This window comes from Daucus carota, chromosome 7, assembly GCF_001625215.2.
Source record: "Daucus carota subsp. sativus chromosome 7, DH1 v3.0, whole genome shotgun sequence".
NCBI classification, from domain to species: domain Eukaryota; kingdom Viridiplantae; phylum Streptophyta; class Magnoliopsida; order Apiales; family Apiaceae; genus Daucus; species Daucus carota.
In genome coordinates, this window is record NC_030387.2 from 37,667,600 (window position 1) to 37,690,148 (window position 22,549).

Sequence of the window (22,549 nt, forward strand, 5' to 3'; positions counted from 1 at the left end):
GTGTTTTAATGATTTATATTGCAACTTAAAAAAGATCCCAACTCCGACAAAGAATATGTTTCGCAAGTACAACATAGAATTCCGGGACATGGGCCTCTTTGTCATTGGATAACATTAATGCCCATACGTTTTCTATATAAACTCAAGTACGATCCAAACAACAACACTAGGTTTTTAGCTTTCGAGTTAAACAGCGTAATAATAATAAGAAAAGAAGCAACAAAAAGGAAGATGGGTTTCTGGAGATGTGCGGTGAGCCATGTTATTCAGGTACACAATCATTTTTACTTGTTTCGTTTTGTACGTGTAATATATTTTATAGTGTGTTTGATTGTTAGTTTTTTCCTCTTCAAAGTTTTTCAATTAAGTAATTGTTTTTTTTGTTTAATTTTAGGTTTTTAACACGAATCCCCGATCCTTTACTGTAGCCTCGTGGATTCTCCCCACGTTAGTGGTCACAAAAACTATACTCCAACGCAGAAATAATATTGCTGATGAAGACTTAGACAAGTAATTTTCTTCTTCTATCTAATTTTATCCACTTTTATCTGTAAATATATGTTTGCTTGTTTTAGTGTCACATTCATATGTGTTTTTGTGCGTGTGTTTTTATATGGTTGTTGTTTAAAATCTAATTTCTAATCGTTTTCTTGGTCTCTTATTTTAGATATTGGGAAAGATACTTGAAGTTGAAAGATATTACTGTTGGTGGCGAGACGGTGTCAAGACCGAAAGAATTTAAGAAGAATCAGTAGTTTATCAATTTTTATCTCAGCAACTCTTGCTGTGGGTGTATTTTAATTTGTTTGATGTCATAATTATACGTAATTGTGTTCGAATTTTTTAGTTCTGGAAGTTAACGTTTCTGTTAGGATAAAATATTGCAGTGCCATGAAAGAATTTAACGTTTTTGTTAGAATCAGGGCAATTAAAATAACGTTGTACAGGGTTGAATTCCTCAAGAAAATTGGTTAAACATGAAGCACAGGATATTTAGACACCATAGTTATAGACCGAGAAAAATGAACAGAATAGGAAGTTAACAAAAATTACTTAAAATTATTACGAAAATTTAAATATACCTCAGAAGTTGTTAGTCGATAAAGAAGCACATATTTATATAAAAAATTCATCGGACCATAATCAAAAAAACAATGACAAAAACAAAATAAAAGATAGTAGTAATCTCTTCAAACAAATATAGAACTAACACTCAGACACCTATAAATTGCATATCAACACTGATATATAAAGTAATGATTCGACTCTGATAAGTGATAAGGTTGCTCAATAATTTAGCCGTCAAATTCGTATAAATACTCCTATTTTTAAATAATTGACTTTTGACATACAATCATAAGAGCAATATCATATTAACAAAATTATGATCATCGCAATATATAAGTTATCACAACATATGAGTTTTTAATACCAGTAATTAAAAACGAAGGTACCCAGACACACCAATGGCATATCTATATAGAAGAATCAAATAGGAACTTATATGTTAGTAAATCTTCTCAACATATTCTTGTAGGTTGCGTCAGCAGGTTTCTTATTCATATTTACCTTCAGGTTTCTTCTCAGCAGGTTTCTGGATTATATTTACCTTCAAAAATATAATCCAGAAAAGGAAAAACAGCCAATACCTCAGCTTCAATAATCACCACAAAATTTATTATATAATTTACCATCAAATGGAACGGATAAGCATCCAAATGGTGCAACAATTTTACTATTTCTACCTCATGTGAGTAAATGGATGCTATATTAATAAACAAATGGAGCTAGCAAGATTTCCAGCAGAACTGATAATTGAAACCGATAGAGCGGAAGCCGGAAGCTGCTGATGAAAGGCCAGTACACTGTAAAGACGGATATCACCATGCATTGGTTGGCCGGATGTATTGCAAGTGGGAGGATTTTCCAAAGTATGCAGGAGAATTTGATGCATGAGCTTATTTGTATAATCTCTTCTCAAGTGAAACATTTTCCTTTTAGTTTTGTTACTCTATCAGACAGCCGTATTAGTATATACAAATTACAGATTCGGAACTAGGACTGAATACAGCTACTATGGCCTCTAAAATTTAAGGGATTTAATTACAGCAATATGCCTGAGCTACAATACATATTAACAAACATAAATTTCATTTTTATTTAACAGGGAAGTAAGATTAGCCTTCATAAAAATAACATCTTCTTTATCCATAAGAATAGAACATGCATAATAGAAGATTTAAACACCTTAAAAAGTAAACTTGAGTTTTCCAATCAATATAGATTTATGGTATATTATGATTTATGCCCGATGCATTATTGTTTCTAAAGTATAATCTTTAACAATCTACATGTGATAACGAGGGTAGCAATCCCTTCATAATGTGTGGTCAGAAAAAACATACAACATACAACCTCGGATATATCATGACAGTACAACAAATGTACCTCAACACAGCACAAGGTGACAACGCCCGCACATTCTACTTCAAGGCCTCCAGATTGCTGTTGCCTCCCTCAACTCCTTGTTTTATATAGAAGGTTAGCTATCTGCATCAATTCCCTGGAAATAAATGGTATAGCATAGGCCATAGACTCCATCTCTGGAGTAGTTGCCTTACCCCGGAAAAAAAAAACTAAAATACTTTTTCTTAAACAATGATGGCTAAACCGTAAGTTAATGATTTACCTGACCTACACAAGTTTCTTCCACCAACTACAAATTCTAGACATGTTATCTGCAGAGATGTATTGTGTTGTTTGCTTTTGTTTCTTTTTATTTTCAATGTCCAGAGTTCTATAGGCAAGAGCAAGCAGGTACATAGCTGGATGAAGTCTTCTGCAATTGGTAAAGAAAACAGTTAACTATTTATTTTTGATACAGCGCTGACAGCCTCAAATTGATGCATTTTATAACAAAAAGCAATTGCTATAATTTACAGAGAGCCCTGCAGTTTCCATCAAAGCCATTTATAACTTGTAATACAAAAACAAAATAGTATACTATTTCGAAGTTGGGCAATGCCACCTAATTACCTACGATCCTAAGCTAAGGCAGAAGAGCTACTTCTTCGGTTTCCCCTATTAAATACAGAGAATCACCACGAGGCGACTGCTGTTATAATTATTTATATGAGATGGAAGGTTTTGTGACCCTATGAAGGTTTTCTGCTATATTGTACAAGATCACTGCGATATTTACTATCAATGTGATATTAAGTTTAAAAAAACAGATTAAGATTAAGTACTGAAATTGAGATAAAGGAGCTATTATCTTTGCATTGTCCAAGTACTTGAGCAGACAAGCTTCAGAAAAAACAGATAAAGGTTATTAAAGAGCTGAAAATTCTAGAATCAGGACTTACTTGTCAAAATGTTCACTTGTATCCAGTCCATCCCAATATCTTTGAGACAGTACATTCCGCCCTTTTTTATCTCTACCAAACGTCTCCACGTACCAACCACCAATGTCATGCATCCCACATCGAGGCTCAAACAACCAAAATCTAAATATAAAGTGAAAGTAAATTAATATTAACAATGATGACAATCACTCAACAGTAGTAACTGCAACAAATTAATTGTGAACATGAATGTAATGCAAAGATGGGTCTACCAATTTAGTTGGATATACCTCAGCTCCATTTGAACGGTCAATTGGAGATGCATGTCTATTTATGGATTTCAGGTTTAGATGTTGAATAATCTCACTCGTTCGGTCAATTGGAGATACATGCCTATTTATGAATTTCAAGTTTAGATGTTGAATAATCTCACTCGTTCGGTCAATTGGAGATACATGTCTATTTATGGATTTCAATTTAGATGTTGAAATTGCTATAGAGTTAGAGATGCATGATTCTGGAAGGGAAGGAGAAAAAGGAAGTAGATAGACACATTATTAACTGATGAATGAATATACCAAGAAAGCAGGGAAAAAAGGTTTGGAGTGGCAAGACAACTCTCATGCCTACATCTATAATTTCATCCAATTTCGAGCAATAACAACATAAAATCCCCCTATGAAGTTGTCTAAACAAATCAAATCCTAAGCTATTACTGAATCTGTCCCTCACTGGAACATATTTATACCTGTATATATTTTCAAGGATCGATGCTAGAAATGAGTAAGGACTTCAAAATGATATGAAAACAGGAGTCTTGAATAAAGTACTTGACCCACTAATATCAACTGGGGTATAACAAGGCACGCCTGAGATGCCGTACTGAAGTTTACCTATTTGATAACACCTAAGTTATACTATTTCAAAAAGTTGCAGGTTTGGAAACTCACCGACTCTACAAATATTGCATAACTTCATACCATGTAATTCATGCCATATTTAAAGATGTAGTTCGTTTTGGCAACCTACTCTACCAAGTCGCTGCCTTGCAATATATTCCCCAACTTGGTTACCTCTTTCATTTAAACTATAGAAAAACATGTAACCCCCCCCCCCCCCCCCCCAGTCCAAAAAAAAAAAAAGAAAAGAAAGAAAACTACTGAAGATCCTTAGCCTTTTGAAGCTACCTTACATATAGCTTTTGCATCTTTCGAACATATCACTCACCATATCCCATACAGTCCTAGTTGGCTGCTGCCCCATTGAACATTTTGATTCTGACAGTCCATAACCATGGATCTAATAACATGACTATTCCAATCCCGAATCTAATATTTATTTCCTACAAAATAGTGTCTCATTCAAAAACAGTGCACATAGCTTCACAATTAGAAGAAACAACAGCCTATGATGCATCCAAGTCCCCTTTCTTCATAAGAACAGTTCTTCTATTATATATACCAATCCCATTTCTTTACTCTTTAATAAGAATAGAACTAATAAGATAAGAATGCTGATTGAACCGCCCTATTTGGCGGCTAAGGACCTTATCTTTTTCCCGTTTTCACAACTTCTCCAAGTATATATATCTATGTTGATATTGTTGTTGTTTGGTTATTATGAGATACAATAATTACAGAACGTGCTCCGCATCAATTCATGTTTCCATTTGAGATATCATCTGCAACCTAAAGTAGGTAGTATCAGTTTCTGAAGAATGGCAGGAAGATGTTTTGAAGCATAAGCTATAAATTGCATGCCAGCGCTAACCCTGAAAATTCCATCTGACACCACGGAACCGTAGAGCTGGTAGTAGTTACACGTCTTTCTTATGTGTCGGGATAAATTTATGTGCGTGCACAATAAGGGACAACAGAGAAGCTGTACTATAGATTGCATGTTTCCGTTTAAGACCTCTTAAAATATTTTAGGCTCACAGCTCATAAATATCTATCTTACATGACAATAGTTAAAGATGTATTCTGCTTTCAATATTTTCTTGCCTTCAGGGGGAAAAAACATAGACACAGATAACATTTGAATTTACAATCAGAATGGCCATCTCCAGCCAGTATAGTTGTGCGCATCTTACCTGCTGGGTGGTAGCTGAGCTCTCCTGCATCTGCACTCACAAACAGAAGCTTCATCTCCTATGTGATACCAGTGCAAGTGCTTTACCTGTGAGAAAATTCAATCTACATGTATAAGTTCTATTATGCCATTTATGTATCCATCTGGATGACTGGATCTAGAATTAAGCAAATTAAAACAAGCTAATAGATAAACTATCATTTTAACAACAAAAAACTTCACTCACCTATATCGACATTGATGTACTAAAAAGCAGACAGAGTCAAAGACTTGTAAGAGAAAATTAGAGTTGGATTGTAGTAAACAGTAAAATCACATATGGGTATGCAGAATAAGATCATTTGATTTCTATTTGTACTCCTTAAAACAAGAGCCTTATTGAATATATTACATCAAAATCTATCATGAATGAAGTTTAAAAGCAAGATCACCGTTTTTTTTCCCTATTCTTCTGGACAAAGAAATTATATTACTGCAAATATGCAAGTTTTAGTTTGCAGACAATGATACAGCAAAATGCATGACCGATTTTTGGAGAACATATTCCAATCAGTAATGTCGAGTTTCAGGTGAATGTAGCACATTGAGTGTTAGGTCAGTGTGAACTGTGCAATTGCAAGCATCTATCTCCACAGCTATCAGGAAAGGAACTACAAACAATTTGTGAACCGGTGATACCTACAGTATAGCAAGCATGATCAAATGAACAAGGTCCATCACTATACACAATATAGGGTTTTAGAAATCTGAAGGAGGTCATCACCATGCAATACGGGATATCTACGCAATGCTAAAAAGCGTTTTCATATTATGAGCATGACATATGTTACAGATGAGCAAGCCTTCCTTTTATTATTCCACTATGCACACACCAAAGCATTGATAAATTAAAAAAACAAAATATCGATCACATCTATGCATCAAATGAGTATAAAATCTTACACAAACAAATGAAAAGAACTAAACTCACCAGCAATGTTCTATGCTTCATGATTATATGGGTCTTTGTCCCCAAGTTATTGCGGACATAGCAGGACCCTTCATCAGAGCTTGTTCCAAGTCCAACTATAGTTCCCAACGGAGTCCTTGACCCACTTGAAACACCTTCTGAATCTCTAGGAAACTCAAGAGACAAAGGTATTGATGCTGGGTCAGGATTAAGATATATATGTATGTGATCTTCAGAGTCTTCATTTTGCATTGGCGGTACTCTTGTACCTACAGCAATAACTCGTCCCGATATATGCAATTCTAGATCTTTATATGCATCGGATGTAGGCTGATCAGAGCTTGTGGTGTGCATCTGACAGAAACTTGAATCGGATAAACCATATTTCTTTTGGGTTCTTGCATTCTCTGTGGATTCGCATACCCTTAGATCAGTAGAAGAAAAGGTGGAAAGCTTAACATTGCAGGTGTGTGATATTTCAGGAATCCTTTTGGCAATACGTACCATTCCAAAAAGATCTCTCCCTGACACTATATGGAGCACCTCCGGAGTCTCACTGGCAGATCGTTCCTCAGCTTCAAAACTGTCAGGAAGGAGGTCCATGGACTCGATTTCAGGACCATAATATGCCACATGTAAGGCAGAATAGAAATCTCTTTCCAATACGTCAAGATAACCTGATCCAACTACCACCCTTTTCTCCGATAAAATGTCACTAATAGCATATCTATACCATCTTAGCCACTCAACAACTTCCATCTGCTTCATTGTCGAATGGGATTCATATTTGTACAGTACCGAGCCTTGTCTCGACTGTCTCTGAACAAGTGATCTTTGAGATAACAGATACCTGTCATAATGGGCTCTCTTCTCACTGTCCGATAATATCTGCTTTGTTTCAGATGATATTAGTCAAAGAAATATATTATCAAGTATACATGAACAAGCATGGTTTAAAAAAATCAGCACATGCACTACTTTTTCCTGCTTTCACTATCTAAAAACGAATGGTAATCGTTAAGTGGCCAGTTCTTCTAAAACCTCAAGGTGGAAAGGCTGTTTATTAGGATTATTATATTCCAGCACTCCTCACTTGAAAACCCATTTTTGGGTCGAAGAGTAGATCACGGGCGCCCCATCTTTTGGGGCATAACCTTGCATGGTATCATGTAAGTTGATAACATGTTGAGGGACCGGTTTTCTAGAACCTCAAAGTGTTAAGGAAAAGCTTTTTCACCACAATAATTATATTCTAATAGTAATCAATCACAGTTAAGCAAATAAAGAAGTTGTTTAGAGTCCAAAATGTTGATGTTTTCTTTTGTTGCATCACTGAGCTAAGATATTTATCAGTAGCAATTACAATTACAAGGACTGAAGAGCGAAATCCTGGTATGCTTGTCATAAAAATCCAAGTTTAAGGCCCCATTTGGTATCGTTGTTGTAAACAGCATAGCGGTTTTTTGCTGAAAAGCATGAAAAAACTATTTGATAAATCTAAAAAACAGCTTTTATGAACTACTTTTGGCTAAAAATGTGCTTTTAGGGAAAGCAAGTTGTATTCCAGCTTTTGCAAGCTGACAGATATATCACTACCTAACCCTCATCAAAAACATTTTATAACTAAAATTATGCAAATATCAAAAACTATCAAAATTATCTCATTTCTGCAACAGTACTTTTTCTAACACATCAGTGTTGAACAGCACTCCCAAATAGACCTTAAACCCTCAAATATACCCAGTTCTATTGCATCAGTGTTTGTTCCCTCGAAATTTTTGGGAAGGGAATAAACAATAACAATATGACACGTCACTTTTTGAAAAATTTTGGGATATCTTTTCACACATTTCTCTTCAATTATTTAGAACCCCGAGCCGCCATCCGTTATTTGTGAGTAGCGCTACATGCACAAAATTTTGTACAAAATGACATGGCAATTGAGGGGATATTTTACTTCACATTACTTATGTGAATATAGGGATTCATTCCAATCAAAACTTAACCCATACAAATTTTAATACTCAATTTTATGCATGAAACATTTTTCCTTATTTATCCTGTAAATCACAGACAAAGGCTTAAATTCTATAATTTTTTGTGAATACAAATATAAACATTAAATTTTAATAAAATTAAGAAAAAATAATGAAATTATATATCTTATGTGTGACGTGGACAAAGAATTAGTTTGCCGACAAAAGAGCGAAGATGAAAGAGTAGTACCTGATAAGCGGCGAGAATTTGAACAAATCGCTGGGAAACAGAGGGATCATTGGGGGCCAAGTCGGGGTGAGTTTGTTTAGCGAGTTTTCGAAAAGACGATTTGATTTCTGAAAAGGAGCTCGACTCTGAGACACCTAAGAGACTGTAAGCGTTTACAAACTCCTCTGCTGGACAGCTCAACCACCGCTTCAGAAGTGATCGTGATGGAATCAAATAATTATGGCGACACAAGTATCCGCTGAGAACCACCATAGTTATCCCCAGTGACGGAGCCAGGAAGATTTTTTAGGGGGGGCCGGAATGTAAATGTCATTTAAATTAAAAAAATATTATATATCAGATTTTATAGCAGCATTAGTGAAAAAAATCCATTTATTTTAGATTTTTATAAAAAACTTAATCATTTCATTAAGAAAATTTAATTATTTAACTACCAAGCCGCCGAGGATGGAGATTTTAAAAAACGAGTTGTGAACATGAAGACTTGTAGACGCGACAGAAAAAGCAAAATGATATTGTCTAACATCATAATCTATATTATTAAAATTTATAACAAATGATATAATTTTATTTTATAAGTTAAATAAATATAAATAATATAGTATTATATGTAATGCTACATTTGCAAAATTGGATACAAAATGATATGATAATTAATGGAATTATTTTAATTGGTGTTATTTATACATATAAACATTCATTACAGTCAAAACTTAACACATATCACTGATTTGGTGCATAATTTTGTAAATGAAATATTTTTCTAATACTATATAAGCAAAAAAAATAAAAAATCTAGGAGGTGCCCGGGTCCCCTCCCCTCCGTCTCTGGTTATCCCTCAAGAGGAACAGAGCTATTTAATGGAAATTCAAGTGAAACTGATGTTGTAATACTAGAATTGAAATACAGTATTATTGGACCCTTTACTCTTTTTTGTTTTTTTTTAAATAAAGATGTTAATCTAATAATAATAAACCATATTGCATCTGCAATCAAGAGTCAAACAAACAGTAAATTGCAATCGCATATTCTCGTAAAAAGACAGTTATATTTTGAAGAAAATGTATATACAAATACAAGTACTCGTTTCATGCATCCTCGTTGAATTACTGGTACCTTTTCATTATTCATTATGTCCTGATAGAACTATCATTTGAGTACAGTTAAGAAGCGAAAAACAAAGCTCTCACCAAGGAGGGAAAACAACCTTAGATCTGAAGCAGAACCACGGAAATAAGAGAAATCGAACAGAAAATCCACCCGTTTGAAACAGAGAATAAAGACAACGAAATCTCCGATGGTTTTGGATCGGTTTTGGATCTAAGACTTCACCTCAAAATAGATTCGGAGCAGAACCACAAAAACAAGAAAAATCGGATTGAAACTCACTCGCTTGGAAGAGAGACAGCGAAATCTCCGATGGTTTTAGATCAAAGTATCCCGAGAATATGTATTATTCAAAAATTAAGAAGAAAAACAAAATAATTAATTGATTCGAGGCTTTCGACCAGTGAAAACCGATGAAAGCCCTCAGGCGACTACGACAAGAGAGAAGCAAGAGAGAAGTAGAGTTAAGAGAGGGGCTAGCGTTTTTTTTATAGCCTGATCTTTACTCTTTTTTGTTAAATAACATATAAACAAAATTACTGATTTTTGTCAAAAAATAACCTATTGAGAGTTATTTTATGATTTCTTATTTTTTTAAATTTCTTGTGAAAATATGAATTGCAATTATAAATGCAACTAATTATAATTTGAAATCAAATTTAACAAATTTTTATCAAAAAAGTGAAATTTCCATATGATTATAAGAAATTTTAGTGTTCAAGTTTACTTTTAAAATGATATAAATATGCTTTGGCACATATATCAAGAATTTTTAAAATATCCTTTTATAAATTATTAGAAATTTCTTTCATATATCATTTTAATTTTCATTTAAAATAAATTTAAATAAATTATATAATTATAATTTAATATGCACTATGTAATCCTTTTTATATTAGAAATAGTAAAAATCGAAACATAATACTCATTGTCTTTACCGCGATGATTGAGTAAATTTTGTTTTCTACCATAAGCGGAAGGACTAGGGTTACTAATATCTAAAGTTTCTAGTGACTGAGCTGTATGCAACTCAGTCGTCAACTCGCTCCCAAACTCGCTCTGTCCGTCTCGCCTCAATCTGGTCTCCCCACTTCTAAAATATATACAACTATACATACAAAACAAGAGTAGAGCCTCCATTTCATCTGAACAGAGGAGATGGGGACATTGGGGAAAGCAATCTACACCGTTGGATTCTGGATCCGTGAAACTGGCCAAGCTATTGATCGTCTTGGTTGCCGTCTTCAGGGCAAATATTACTTTCAAGAACAGCGTATGCACCTCTCCCTCTCTCTCTCTCTCCCTCCCCCCCCCCTCTCTCTCCCCCCTTTTCTCTCTTGATCTCTCTCTCATATTTGAATTGAATTAGGTTCCTATAATGGTTAATTACTAAAATGTTAAACCGATAATTAGAAAGAAGGGTGTAATTTCATGTGTGTTGTGGTCAATACAGTGTAGTGATAGAAATTGTGAAAATTTCCCCTAATTATTTGTTGAGGCTATGTTAGACAGTATGTTTCTTTCAGAGTTGCATTTAACATTGTATATTTGGGAGTTTATGTGCTCTGGCTTGGCTGAAGGTGTCCAGAATAAGTGTCCGAGTCGGGGTAATAGAGTCTACATGAGAATTGAAGATTGTCAATTAGGTTCTAGAACTGTGAATTCTGATTAAGAGGTGGGGTTTAGTATTTTATGATGATCTTACAATGCTAGAGGTTTAGGTACCTATTTAATAAATGGATGCTGATTGAAAGATTTGAAGATTAGTAGGCTACTGCGGGTATTGGATTGCATCCAAGTTAATTGCATAATATATTAACAATGAATTAGGCAGTGTCTTTGTGTCAATTTAAATTTTGGAATAGAGGAACTAAACACCCAGTGACATTAGTCATACCTTCTGAATCGAAACCTCCTTGTGGCACTCCTTGACAATAATAGCAAATTTAACAAACTCATTCTTCTGTTGAAGAGTCACATTTCCGGCCTTAGTCGGCCAAACTCTCTTCAGTTTCTTCCCAGTTGTTAAACTGATGAATGCTAAAGAGGGTGTTATTTCATGTGTGTGTGTGTGTTGTGGTTAATGTTGGGTGCAGATACCACATACAGCAGTTGTGATAATTTAGGAGGCGTTTGGTTTATGGTTAATGAGCCTGGTTAACGGGAATCGGAACCTCAAACCCATGTGTTGGTGTTTGGATTAGTAATATTGTGACATGGAATGGGAACCCCAATCCCACTTTAAGGGTAAATCATTCCTTACACTCCCTTTGGATATCCATTCCCATACCCCTCATTCTCGCTCCCACTCACGATCCAAACGCTCCCTTAATTTCCTCAAATTATTAAATTTTAATACTGGTTGTTTTTTTGTTGAGGGGGCATTTGAATTGCTTATTGAAATGGAAACTGTGAATGGGGGTTAACGGGAATGGAAATTGGAATGAGTTTACCAATGCTGTTTGGATCGTACTGGAATGGGAATGAGTTTATCAATATAAGCTGTTTGGTTTACTCTAGAATGGGAATTAGCATGAATTTATTTTTTCTGAAAAGCTTGCTTTCTTTACAAAATTAAAAATAAATATAATAACATATAATTGCTTTTTTTTTTTTTTTTTGGGGAAAAGAATACACATTTTTTATAGTCCATTTCTTCAAAGAATACACATAATTTATTTGGGGAAAGAATACACATTTTTTATAGTTGAAAATTATTGCCTGCAGGTTGAATCATAAGATATGTTTGTGTGTTTTGGTTACTGGGAATTTTTGAAGTTATAAATGTCTCCTTTTCCGCAGTGAAAAAATATTAATTTCTAGACGTGGATTTTATGGAAAAAAAAGTTTGTCACATTCTTGTTTTCAGTTCTGTGTGACAAACTTGGTGTGTTGAAATCATTGTTTATTTTCCCTTTGTTGTTTTTTATGTCTTGTGCAATCGCAAGTCTGTTTTCAAATATTATCTCTAATGTTGTGTTTTTCACAATATTTAGTTTCTCGTCACCGGACGCTTATGAACGTATATGACAAAGCTCCCAAGGTTGATAAGGATGCTTTTGTAGCTCCTAGTGCTTCTGTCATTGGGAATGTTAATGTGGGACACGCTTCTTCTATTTGGTATGGATGTGTTTTAAGAGGTAAGCAATGGTGCAATTAACAAAGCATGTCTTTATTTTATGTTTATCTATTGCTTGCTTGTTTGCTCATTGGAACATATATATGTTGCTTACAATAAATTAAAATTTTAGGTTTTCTTATATTTAGATTGTTCTGTCATGTTTATAATGCCCTGACCTGACCAATCCTTACCTTGTACTACATCAGCCTGTTTGTATCATATATCGCCTTTACTTGGTCTAAACGTAACAGCTTTTGCACAGGTGATGTCAACAGCATAAGTATTGGTTCTGGAACAAACATACAAGACAATTCTCTTGTTCATGTAGCCAAAACTAATCTTGCTGGGAAAGTTCTACCAACTATAATTGGAGACAATGTTACTGTAGGTGAGGGGCATTTATTTAAATCGAAATCATATCAACCTGGTGCACTGGTTTTTTTTTTGAAAGATTTGGTTTGGTAACTTATGTTTCTTTTAAGTTGTACAGGTCATAGTGCTGTTTTACATGGATGTACTGTTGAAGACGAGGCATTTGTTGGCATGGGTGCAACTTTGCTTGATGGTGTTCATGTTGAGAAAAATGCCATGGTTGCTGCGGGAGCCCTTGTGAGGCAAAATACGAGGATTCCATGCGGAGAGGTTTGCGAGGCTATATACATCTAATCATTCTCTGTCCTCCTGTTAACAAGCCATTAGTTTTGCTTACTGTCATTAGTTGGAAATCTTTTGGTGCCCATCTAAGTAGTGCTATTAGTATATCAGTACATCACTCTTATTTATCTGGTTGCTCAAATTATAAAGCATTGGGTGAAAAGTGATTTATGTTATGGTCCAATTCTTTTATTACAGGTATGGGGAGGCAATCCTGCAAAGTTCTTGAGGAAGCTCACTCAGGAAGAAATAGCCTTCATCTCTGAGTCCGCTACAAATTATTCCAACTTGGCTCAGGTTCATGCAAGCGAAAATGCAAAGAGTTTTGATGAAATTGAGTTTGAAAAGGTTCTAAGAAAGAAGTTTGCACACAAGGACGAGGAATATGATTCTATGCTGGGTGTAGTTCGTGAGACTCCCCAGGAACTTATCCTGCCTGATAATGTCCTACCCGAAAAGGCAGCCGTAGCACCAAAGGCATCTTGATGTGTGAGATTTTCCCAGTTAGGTACTTCATAAGGTTCAATAGCAATGTATTTTCACTTTTAAGTGGGGTAATATGGCACTTCATTACCTTTCTTTTACAATAATTTCTGAAGCTAGACGAGTGTTGAAGACCAGATCTTCTAGGCATTTCTTCCTTGCGACTTTGCTCACCCTCTTTCATCTATGAAAGGATATCATTCATCTTGAGAAAGAAACGTGTATTTGAATTTTTGTGTTGATTAACTTCAAGTTAAACTGCTTGGTGTACGTGTTTGACGAGAAATAAGCTTGTGGGAGTTTTCAGCTAGCTTTTGCCTTCAATTTATCTAGCTTTCCTTGTTATGCTCTTCTGTAGTAGGAAGTAGACGAAAAATATCTGGATTATGGTATAATATGCGAACAGGTATGGTTTTTGTAACTTTATTGCAACGAACCCTTGGAGAAGCATCATTCTTTCCACTGATTTCTATATCATATATATTACTGTAATTCTTATAAATAAAAATGAGTGGGAACATGAGGTGCTTGCTTTCGGCTGGTCGAAAGGCGTGGTATCATACAAGTTGGAACTTTTTGTTTGTTTGTTCGTATTGCTCTCTCACTCATAATTCAATTGATGCGCAAAACACAGTGAAATCATTTTCCAGACCTTAATTATTGCATATATTATACTCCTATCTACAATCTAGAGCATGGTGCTCCAAATTCTACCTGGCCTGAGTCTACGGTCAGTGCTTCACGTTTGTTTTACTATCCACTAGAACTGCTAGCTTTGTCGTCTATTCACAGCTTTTCTATGAATCTTAGATTTACAATATCTAGCTCAATCATCGCCAATCTGGTCCCTGTTTTTGCTCAGTTTTCAGCTGATTCTCCGCTGTTGCTTAGTACCTACTTGATCTAGCCGGTGCAGAGTTCAGACACACGGTAACACAAGTATTTACATTTTCGCGTGTTGTAGTCGGGACCTAAAAGATTTAACGGAACAGTACATCTCGCAACAATGGAAAAATTTCGTTGTTGCGAGACAATTATAAAGCCTAAATGCGTAATGCAAGTATTGGTGAACCTTTAAACTGCAAACATGGACAATCTTGTGCAGATCTCCTGCGTTGAGATGAACGAGATTCGAATCTTTCGATCATTGTATTACAACCTTATGTCGAAATATATTGAGATGACGATTTTTTTTATTTTATTTTTTTAGATTTCTTCATTAAATAGTTACTACCGATGATCTTGGACACTGATTTATCAGAGCAGGTCGAGTGGACACTGACTGATTACAAAGTGGCACACCATTATTAAGCCTTTAATAATAGTATATTATAACGAAATGAAATAAGATAGAATCTTTGGTGGGGGCTTGGGCGCGGCTCTTGCAGTGGTGTGCTTCTTGCCACTGTCATAATAAATAAGCAAATAAGCATGCCTTTGTGGGAAGGAGCCAAGTCTCGAGCACTGCAATAAACTGAGGTGATACAGCTTACAAGTGAACGTAATAGTCTCAATGGGTGCAGAAACAACGGCAGCATTTGTTGCGGTGGAAGCTCCGGTGATTGTTGGCCTTCAGCCTTCTGCACTGGTTGATCATATGGCGAGGGTAGACTGGTCTGTTCTTCACATTCCCGGAGAGACTGGTGGTTCACTCCCGGTATACATGATTTTCTTTCTCCTTCGCATAATCAGTTCTTTTCTTATGCAAAATCTCAATTTGTATGTTTCTTTTATTTATGACTTGTATCACCGTAGCCTAGTGAATATCTCCTGTCTCTTGGTAAGAAGATGACGATGATCAGGTTTCATTGAAGGCACGTGTGTATGAGTATCAGAGTAATGGTCCTCCTGTCAAAACCATTCTTGCATTTTACATTGCAGAAATGAATTTCATGTGACAATCTTCTTTGGTTGCGAAAAAGGACATCAGTTCAATCTCTGTCACTAATTCAATACCGCATCTGATTTTGCATCCTATGCTGCATATTGATTTTCAGTATTGCTCACAGGTTGCTATCGAAGAGCTGGAGTACATACTTAGTCAGGTGAAGATACACCTTCAATCCTCAAATGGCCAATCCCCTCTGAAGACGATTGCAGGAGGTAGCGTTGCCAATACAATTCGCGGTCTAGCTTCTGGATTTGGCATTACATGTGGTATCATTGGTGCATGTGGGAACGATGAACAAGGGGAACTGTTCTTGCAGAACATGAAATACAACAATGTGAATCTCTCCAACTTGATAGCCAAAAAGGGCGCAACTGCACAAGTAATAAGCCAATTATTTTATTTTTTTCTGATCTTTGTTTGCACCTCTCGTTATTCTGGAAACTTGACTCTAATTAGGTTCCGTTGCATTATTCTACAGTGTGTGTGTTTAGTGGATGGAACTGGTAACCGTACAATGCGACCTTGTCTGTCAAGTGCAGTTAGACTACAGGTGCTCATTGCTCTTTTTAGGCATCGATTCAACCTAAAGAATTCAGTTTATATGTGTAGTTAAAGTCTTCCTACTCTTTGGCTCGCTTTTCAGGCAGATGACTTGAGAGGAGATCACTTCAGAGGTTCCAAGGTTATTATCCCAAGTTCTAAAACGATGAAAAAATTATTAATCCTGGTTAATATTACGTGTGAAATGTGAGTGTGATGTTTAGATGCACTGATGTGTCAATTTCAGTGGCTGGTTTTGAGATATGGGATTTTCAATTTGGAAGTGATCCATGCTGCTGTTAGGATTGCCAAGCAAGAACAGGTTTTGGTCTCCCTGGATTTGGCCAGTTTCGAGGTATAAAATCATACTGACAGCTTATTGCCTTGTTTTCGACCCCAAAGATTATAAATTCATAATCAGAATCATGATTACTTAGTTATGCATATGTATCTGTTAAACAAACTTTCATTGGTAGATGGTGCGGAACTTCAGGCAACCCCTTTTGGAGTTACTGGAGTCCGGTAATGTTGACCTCTGTTTTGCTAATGAGGATGAAGCAAAAGAGGTGGTAAGGTGAGCCACTTGGTGATAATTTATAATCTATACCTTCTATAATCACTAGTAGCACGAGTTCTAGGTCTGGCGAAACTAAGTAATGCACGAAAGATGGTTCTGTCTTTAAGCTATAAAAATATTAATTTCCTGCATTTACATATTTTTGAACTATAATACTATGAATTGAATAGTTTTAGTATCAGTATACTAGTAGTGAGTATCGTGATGACCTTGCAGGGGTGAGGGTGAGGGGCATACTGATCCTGAAGCTGCTCTAGATTATCTGGGAACACGATGCAAATGGGCAGTAGTAACGCTAGGTTCTAAAGGTTGCATAGCAAAGCATGGAAACCAGGTTAGACACTTCTATAATTTTGTAAAATTTGGAATAGTGAAAAAATGACAATTTTTTTTAGAGGGGACACGTGCATCTTACTAGATCCGTCCCTGGCTGGAGTACATAACTCTCGTAGTGAACCAAGTTGGCATAAGTCCTGTTCTTCCAAAATATTGAAACACATGCAATATTGTCTCAGGTAGTTAGAGTTCCTGCATTAGGAGAGACACAAGTATCCGATGCCACGGGAGCAGGAGACCTCTTTGCAAGCGGATTCTTGTATGGATTGTTGAAAGGATTATCCCTCGAGGACTGCTGCAAAGTAGGCGCTTGCAGTGGCGGATCAGTGATCCGTTCACTAGGAGGCGAAGTGTCACAGGAGAACAGGCATTGGATGTATAAACAGATGCAAATCAATGGTCTCTCTGTTCCCGAACTCGGCCTCTGATTAATCTCCTCCGAGACAGAATAAGCATTACAGTATTATTGCATTCTCTGTGATGCTTGCTTGTTCTATCTCCAGCAACCTCTTTGCTCCTTTTCTTTTTTACAAGGACAGCCATGTAGTCCATCTTCTGGAAAAAAGTGACGAACAAACTTGCTAGTCCTAATTTACTTTAACTTGGCTATCTACTGGTATTTTGTTATTTCTTCTAAGGATTATACATCCGCTAGTACTAGTTAATTTTTACTTGGCTATCTATTTGTATTTTGTTATGTTCGTGGAAGAGCAAACACTCAAAAGATAAATTTAACGTATGTTAGTTAAATGATAGAAGAAATTTTTTATTTTTGACTTCTTTGTTTACAAGATAGAAACGGTTTATTTGTATCTATATTGCATAATTTATAATTCAATTTCCGACTTATAAGACTGACAAATTGAAATTTCTGATTATTTTTGGTGACATATTTATTTTTGAAATATGATTTTACAAATATGTAGAACACCATTTTAAAAGTTAACTTATAATAATTTATTATTATGATGAATAATTTTTATACATGTAAATTATAAATATAAAAGTAAATTATTTGAACACATAAATTAAAGATTATTTTTTAAAAAATATTTTTCACATATAAATGATAAACATTTATTTAGAGTTAATAAAACCGCGCCTTAATCTTTAGGTTTAGGTATTGTGTTGCTGTTAATAGCAGTTTTGAAAACTGTTTGATAAATCTAAAATGGGTCCTATTCCACAGCAACCGCGTGTAAGATAAGGGTTATCTAACACACTGTACGGGGGCCGTTGGATTTATATTTCAAGGGCTCAGATCCAATTTTAGGTTTTTAATGTATCCGCGGTTATTTTCCGCGGAAGGGAGTTTTCCCTATCCGCGGTTTTTTATAACGGATACATTAAAATCTCAGATTGGATCTGGGCCTTTGAAATATAGATCTAACGGCCCCCATACAGTGTGTTAGATAACCCTTATCTAACACGCGGTTGTCAAGGAACATGACCCATCTAAAATAGCTTTTTTGAACAGTAACTTTTAGCTGAAAAACTGTTTTTAGATAAAGCAAATTCTCCTATATTTTTGGAAAAAACTGTTTTCAACTTTTGCAGAAAACTGTTACTCCCCTGTCCCTCTCATTTTTTTAACGGTTACTATTTTGGGATGTCCCCCTCATTTCTTTACGTTACTATAAATAGTAAGTTTTTCTCATCATTACATCCACTATCTTCCCATACTATCTCATATTTAACAATAAAAACCAATATTACACCCACTACTTTCATCCACTATCTCAAATTTATTATTAAATATTGGTAGGTCCCACCACTTTACCCACTTTTCATCTAACTTTACTCATTTTTTATACATTATCTTGGTTTCCGTGTCCTCCTCCAATGTAAACAATTGAGGGGACGGAGGGAGTACAAATTTCACTATCGATCCTCACCAAAGACTTAAATTTTTTATATTATAATTTAAAATAAGTTACAAAAAAAAAAAATCAAACATATCAGCACTTTTTTTCAAACAGCACAACAATTTCTAACAGCACTTCCAAGCATCACTTTTTCAAACAGCACAACAATTTCTAACAGCACTCCCAAGCATATCCTCGGCAGAGTTCCTCTTTGCAGATTAATCATACGCTAAGGGATGCGTCAGGCCGTCAGGGTGTCTCTCTGATATCTCTGTCTCTCTATGACCTGTCTCTCTCATTTTCAGTACATTTATTTCTTTAAAATGAAAGATTTTAATAATGAAAATGATATGAATAAAGCATGAGTATGAATGTATGATTGAGGTAAGAGTCTTCTGGGAGATGTGACTTACACATACATAAAGTAGCCAGCACGATTGACCCACAAGGCCTCTCATTTTCTGCTGTGTGTATAACTATGTGTAGATGCACTCCACTACTCCAGTGCTAAAGCGATAATTGCACCTCCCCCTGTACTTTTTGCTGCAAAATTACAAAAACATCAACCATTTATCCAACGTGGCATCGCATCATTGGTGTTTGGACTAAATATACCTGAATGAAGTTTGTATTCTTAAAGATAATCTCTGTTGGAGAAAAAGAAAAGAGCAATTTTCTTATAATTTCTAAATCTTGAAGTTCTCACTGCAATTATCTCTTTGAATTCTAATACTTCCATACATCAGTTATACAGGGAATACTGTACCTAAATCATATTTACATGTCATCACCGGTCCAGGACTCACTCTCGCCCTCACGCAATCCATCTCCTCGCCCCACCCAATTCACCACCCAATTCATCTCTGCCCGCTAGAGTCTCGTCAAATCTCCGCATAGATCATGGACAGGCTCCAAACAGTATTGAGAGCCAAAACTTTGTCCCACCATAATCCCATCAGACCTCACCCCGACTCTACTAGACCGCACCCCCGACCTTACTAGGCTCCACTATCACGTCTAGACTTATCTCGAGATCCATCCGCGATCCCAAATTAGAGGATAATTTTAAGCTTGTACAGTAAGAGGGAAAAAAAATAGTTTGTACATAGATGATGATCACACACACTCGTAAATAGTTGCATGATTACTTAGATTTAGTGATTACCTAGATTACATGTGTTGATTCCATGAGTATATTTTACTTAAAATTAAACTCGTACTGGAAAGACAAAAGCTTGCCTCTTCCTAGTTGTATCAGGGTTTAAGCCTTGCTTTATCAAGGGTACAACTGTAGTAAGGAAGATTGATGTTATCATTCGGCTTAGCTACATATGAAACATTAGCTCCAAGTACTTAAACTCTACTTTTGACTTTTTTATTATTATTTCCACTTTCTTCATTTTTCAGTTTCACCTTTTTTTCTTCTTTTTTTTCATTAATTGATTAAACACACACCTGAGGGTCGAACTCCTAATTTGCACAGGAGTTCTACCATCACACCAACACCTTGTTGGCTAGTTTCACCCTTCTTTTGTGTTGTTCGGCATTATTTCCGGATAATAAAATTGCTACAACTGATGATGTTGTAATCGAATCGAACTCTGTATGTTAATCTCGGGACACTGAGAAATTGAGTTGCTAAAAGCTTAAAGAAGTTTTATCAGACTCGTTTAAGATTCAAATGAACTTTTTTTCCCCAATGATTTTAAGATTAATTTGCGTATAGAATTGCATACTTATCGGACATTCTCATGTGTGTGCGCAATGGCAATTGAGACATCCAACCACAGGCAACCTTCAATGTCATCCAGAGCTGGCAAAATAGACCCAGCAACAGAAAACGAAATCAATCCAATTTCCAGAATATGGTCCAAGATATAATCCCTTCTTAGTGGATCGGTCCGGAATAACATGTGGAGCTATAAAAGATGAACGTGTGAGAATCACACATTAAAGTCACATAATTTATATTTTTTCATAAATAAATGAATTAATTTTAAAAAATAAGATAAGCCCGAACATGCATATTCTAAACATGGATAACGGTGTTGAGTGGGTGTAAATCTAAACCACGTGTCGAAAAAAAAGAGTGATTATAATCTCAGAAGTCAAAAAATTTCATTAGTATGATTTCCTTTTTGTAAGTGCTCAAAAAAAAATATAGTCGGACTTCGTCACAATCCAAAATGAACAATATTATACTAATATGAAATTAATCAGTGATGCATGGCTAACAAGTGATATCAGAGTAATAAATTGATTTTGAAATTGCGTGATACAAGTTGTGTGATGTGCGAGGCTTTTTCAGCAATGTGATTGGAGGACATAAACGGCTCGGAAGTCTTCCTGACATTGAAATGGCCGGCTGTATGAGTCACAAGATTGGTTGTTGTTGGATTGAAGAAAAATTGTTGAGTGGTTATCTACCCAAATCCTACATTTAAAAATATTTGTTTCAGAATAAGCATTCAAAAAACCGTCTTAACTATATCATTTAATAAATATTAATTTTATATTTTCAATATTTATACGATACTTCATATTTTTCGCATCACGTGACTTTTGATCACTTATTTAAATATTTGACCCTTTAATCAAATTAATTATTTTCCTCATAAATTATGATATAATTAAAAAACATATTTTACTTACATATTTATAAAATTATAACCTTATTAAAATTAAATAATATAATATAAACGGCCATATGCCCTTCTGCTCTCATCTCTTTATCGGCTTTCATTTCAAGCACATAGTTTAAAAGTGGCTTGACGACATACTTAAGTATATTTTAAACTCGTAAGAGAATAATTATTTTGATATAACACGTAGTTTATGTTTCGTGATTTTCTTCCTTAAACCGTTAAACGTTTAACTTTTTGTTTATTTGTCTCTTCTTAATGTATTAGGTTCTTAATTTATATTATAATTATTTTTTAAAATAAAAATATAAGTTTGTTTATTTTACCCTCCTATATCTTAAGTGCTTTCATATAATGTTATCATATATTTAATTTATATTATCATATTTTAGAAAAAAAAATCAAAACCCCCCTTTTCATATAACATGGGACTCTCGTAACGTCCCTGAACTCACTTTTTTTGAAATGGTTTTAGACATAAGAAATATTCTTAGAAATAAAAGTTTTAGGTTCATAGCCTTCTTCGACAAAAAAACAATACTGATGCAAATCAATCTTTTTGGTCAAAAATAAAATAAAAACATGTACGACTATTTCAATTAAGGATTTTTGTTGCCACATTACGATGTTTTTCAAAACGAAGTGTATTGATTGAGTGGGAGAACGGGCCCAATAAACGAAACTGTCGCTGTCTCTCTCGGAATAATAAATAAACAAACGCG

At 35.1% G+C, this 22,549-nt stretch overlaps 3 protein-coding genes and 1 long non-coding RNA gene across 16 annotated transcripts; 3 read left to right on the top strand and 1 right to left on the bottom strand.

The window, feature by feature from the left end:
- On the top strand, positions 1–855 carry LOC108195591 (uncharacterized). Its single transcript, XR_010285697.1, has 3 exons — positions 1–270; positions 395–510; positions 668–855. It is a non-coding gene; the product is annotated as an uncharacterized LOC108195591 (long non-coding RNA).
- A 494-nt stretch (positions 856–1,349) lies between these two features.
- LOC108193215 (uncharacterized) lies at positions 1,350–8,923 on the bottom strand. 13 transcript variants are annotated; one of them, XR_010285691.1, is made up of 7 exons: positions 8,611–8,923; positions 6,406–7,272; positions 5,437–5,522; positions 3,366–3,506; positions 2,690–2,839; positions 2,449–2,550; positions 1,350–1,609 (listed from the first exon to the last, which is right to left on the bottom strand). XR_010285691.1 is itself a non-coding variant. In XM_064081611.1 (6 exons), exons 1-5 carry the CDS (start codon positions 8,860–8,862, stop codon positions 2,695–2,697), a joined length of 1,491 nt encoding a protein of 496 aa, XP_063937681.1. In that variant the 5' UTR covers positions 8,863–8,923; the 3' UTR covers positions 2,249–2,550. The 13 variants fall into 13 exon arrangements, 6 of the variants coding, with proteins under 6 accessions (XP_063937681.1, XP_063937680.1, XP_063937682.1 ...); XR_010285693.1 differs by having other exon boundaries at positions 2,449–2,563; XR_010285696.1 differs by lacking the exon at positions 1,350–1,609 and adding an exon at positions 1,656–1,865 and having other exon boundaries at positions 2,695–2,839.
- Positions 8,924–10,687: 1,764 nt separating this feature from the next.
- Positions 10,688–14,286, top strand: LOC108196675 (gamma carbonic anhydrase 1, mitochondrial). The gene is made up of 5 exons (XM_017364072.2): positions 10,688–10,991; positions 12,715–12,858; positions 13,102–13,227; positions 13,330–13,481; positions 13,692–14,286. Exons 1-5 carry the CDS (start codon positions 10,877–10,879, stop codon positions 13,977–13,979), a joined length of 825 nt encoding a protein of 274 aa, XP_017219561.1. The 5' UTR covers positions 10,688–10,876; the 3' UTR covers positions 13,980–14,286.
- A 1,051-nt stretch (positions 14,287–15,337) lies between these two features.
- Positions 15,338–17,947, top strand: LOC108196674 (uncharacterized). Its single transcript, XM_017364071.2, has 8 exons — positions 15,338–15,633; positions 15,986–16,246; positions 16,346–16,417; positions 16,511–16,549; positions 16,655–16,762; positions 16,884–16,981; positions 17,201–17,318; positions 17,500–17,947. The coding sequence occupies exons 1-8, from the start codon at positions 15,490–15,492 to the stop codon at positions 17,746–17,748; spliced, it is 1,089 nt and encodes a 362-aa protein (XP_017219560.1). The 5' UTR covers positions 15,338–15,489; the 3' UTR covers positions 17,749–17,947.
- The last annotated feature ends 4,602 nt before the right edge of the window (positions 17,948–22,549 follow it).